Source organism: Diaphorina citri, unplaced genomic scaffold, assembly GCF_000475195.1.
Source record: "Diaphorina citri unplaced genomic scaffold, Diaci psyllid genome assembly version 1.1 scaffold8951, whole genome shotgun sequence".
In the NCBI taxonomy this organism is placed as follows: Eukaryota; Metazoa; Arthropoda; class Insecta; order Hemiptera; family Psyllidae; genus Diaphorina; species Diaphorina citri.
The window spans coordinates 1-2,652 of NW_007386326.1; the positions used below are offsets into that span (position 1 = coordinate 1).

General features: G+C 42.3%; 1 protein-coding gene across 1 annotated transcript; it reads right to left on the bottom strand.

Annotated features, from left to right (window-relative positions):
• Positions 1 to 1,725: 1,725 nt before the first annotated feature.
• On the bottom strand, positions 1,726 to 2,645 carry LOC103522515. Its single transcript, XM_026832618.1, has 2 exons — positions 2,583 to 2,645; positions 1,726 to 2,186 (listed from the first exon to the last, which is right to left on the bottom strand). The coding sequence occupies exon 2, from the start codon at positions 2,155 to 2,157 to the stop codon at positions 1,726 to 1,728; it is 432 nt and encodes a 143-aa protein (XP_026688419.1). The 5' UTR covers positions 2,158 to 2,186; positions 2,583 to 2,645.
• Positions 2,646 to 2,652: the final 7 nt, after the last annotated feature.

Consider the following 2,652-nt stretch of genomic DNA (forward strand, 5'->3'; position numbering starts at 1 on the left):
ACTTCACGATTTACCGGTATTATTTAAATCGATTTATCTCGGTATCTAGAAGCCGTAGAAGAAAAAGAAAAATTCCGTCGGTCCTCATTTTTCCTGCTCTATGACTTTAAAACATCACCCAAGTAAGCGCAACTGATCTATTGTCCAGATGAACTATCCGAATACCAACAACGAGGAACATTGCTTAACTTCAATAATCCATGGGGAACTGGTGCAATAAACGAGTTATCGCCGGTGGCTAACCTAAAAATAAAAGAGTTTACCCGGTCTGCCTTGTAAGGTTGTAAGTGCTAGGTCGCGGGTTCGATTCCCAGTTATCGCCGGTGGCTAACCTAAAAATAAAAGAGTTTACCCGGTCTGCCTTGTAAGGTTGTAAGTGCTAGGTCGCGGGTTCGATTCCGAGTTATCGCCGGTGGCTAACCAAAAAATAAAAGAGTTTACCCGGTCTGCCTTGTAAGGTTGTAAGTGCTAGGTCGCGGGTTCGATTCCCACCCGAGGCGAACTTTATCCTTATCGTCCCGAAATCTAAGAGAGAGGGGCACGACAGGAGAAAGCCAGCCGTTCCGAGAGCGAACCTTTCTGTTAACAATAAAGTTCGCCCCGGGCGGGAATCGAACCTACCTTCAAGACTCGGTTGTTCTCTTCTCTCGTGTTGGATGCCTGCAACATTTCCGCCTGAATATTCAACTTCTTCAGTTGCCCAATCTGATCTTCCAGGGACACGACAGGAGAAAGCCGTTCCGAGAGCGAACCTTTCTGTTAACAATAAAGTTCGCCCCGGGCGGGAATCGAACCTACCTTCATGACTCGGTTGTTCTCTTCTCTCGTGTTGGATGCCTGCAACATTTCCGCCTGAATATTCAACTTCTTCAGTTGCCCAATCTGATCTTCCATGAGGGATATCATTGGTGATATAACCACAGTGGTGCCTGTGTTTACCAGTGCTGGGAGCTGGTAGCATAGACTCTTACCACTTCCTGAAATAGAAGTGGTTGATAGAGGTTTAAAGTCACTGTAAAACTGGTGAGGTCTTGAGTGACGGGGGGTTTACAATACATTTGGCGACAAGCTACCCGCCTCCTCACCCAGCCTGGAGCTGGGAACCGTATTGTGCAATGGGGGAGTTGCATTTGGGAAAATATTATTAATAAAAGGTCGATTCCTATGTAAAAAGTTGTGAAAAATCCAAATCTGAGGTCAAAACTCCGAAAAAGTAATTTTAAAAGGTCGAAAATTCAATTTTTAATTGCCGTTCTAATTAAAAAGTTCAAAGAGTTGTGACGTCAGACTTAACGTCAAAATGCGCAGAAACGCTTGCGCACAAACAAACGAAGCGGGAGTCATGAATTATGACGTCATCGCCTACGAGAGCGTATGCCGTGACGTCAAACTTCACGATTTACCGGTATTATTTAAATCGATTTATCTCGGTATCTAGAAGTATGTATCAAAAGCCGTATATGATACAAGTCCTATTGTTAATTAATTAATTATATTTATTTGTATTTTTATTTTACAATCGGGCAAGTCCTATTATTGACCCACCAAATATACCTTGTTTAGACTGCTGGGGTAAAGGAACTTATAAGTCCTATTCGGGCAGGATAAACAAGGTATATTGTATTCTATTATTGTGAGTTTTACTCTTTTCCGAGTATTTTCTTTGGACAGAAGTTTGGTTACGGTTATATGAAGTTCTGTTTTCGTCCGCCATTTCCGTTTAATTTAGTCTTCAAACCCTCCTGTCACAAACTGAGCCAAAAATGAACACCTTTTACCTGGTTGTATGACATCAGAGCACGAAGATTTCAAAGTAACACTATCCGATCGATTTTGGTGACTCTGGGAAGCATTGTGAGGCCGATTAACATTTTGTCGGCCACTAGGGCCCTGATTTCCATTTTGTCGGCCGCCAAGGCCATTAAACGACTGATTTTGACGGCCAAAAGGGGGCTGATTTCCATTATGTGGCCCTCTGAGGATGTTAAAAGACTGATTCTGATTGCTAGTAGCAGGCTGATTTCCTCTCTGTCGGCTTCTGATCCAGTTAGGAGCCTGGTTCTCACACACAGCAAGCCAATTTGACGACTGATCTCGACTTAGATTGGCAATACACTGGTTTATATTGTCGAGGAGGTTGGTATTGGGGGCACCCATATCGAGTGTGGTTTCCGAAATATTCAAATCTGTAGGTGTTTTCAAAAATTTATCGTTTATTTTATCATCGAAATTATCTTTTATGATTCACATATTTAATCATCGAAATAAATTAAATTATTTCCGCTTGTTGACATCGAAAGGTTTAAAATTCAAAATATTTTGCCTAAAATCTTATACCTGTTTAAGCCAGCTTAGTTGCTTAAAGGGTAGCTCGCCTGCCTTGCAAGCGATAGGTTGCAGGTACAATTCCCGCACGGGACTAATTTTATCCTAAACAAATAAGGTTCGTTCTCGGAACGGCTGGTTTTCTCGAATTCTCGTAATCTGTATTCCTTCTCTCTTCGACTTCGGAACGATAAGACCTTCGTAGTTACAGTTCCCTTTATCAAACCTCTCCAGAGGGAAAGGAAGAACAAAATCACCTGAAGAGTTGTCAATAGCTTCCAAGCTAGGGCTTCTTACAAAGGACAGCAAGGTATACTTGTCATCCGG

Excerpts from the sequence above, each read along its gene's own strand:
- LOC103522515 (XM_026832618.1), bottom strand. The coding sequence starts at position 2,157 with ATGGGTGCCCCCAATACCAACCTCCTCGACAATATAAACCAGTGTATT.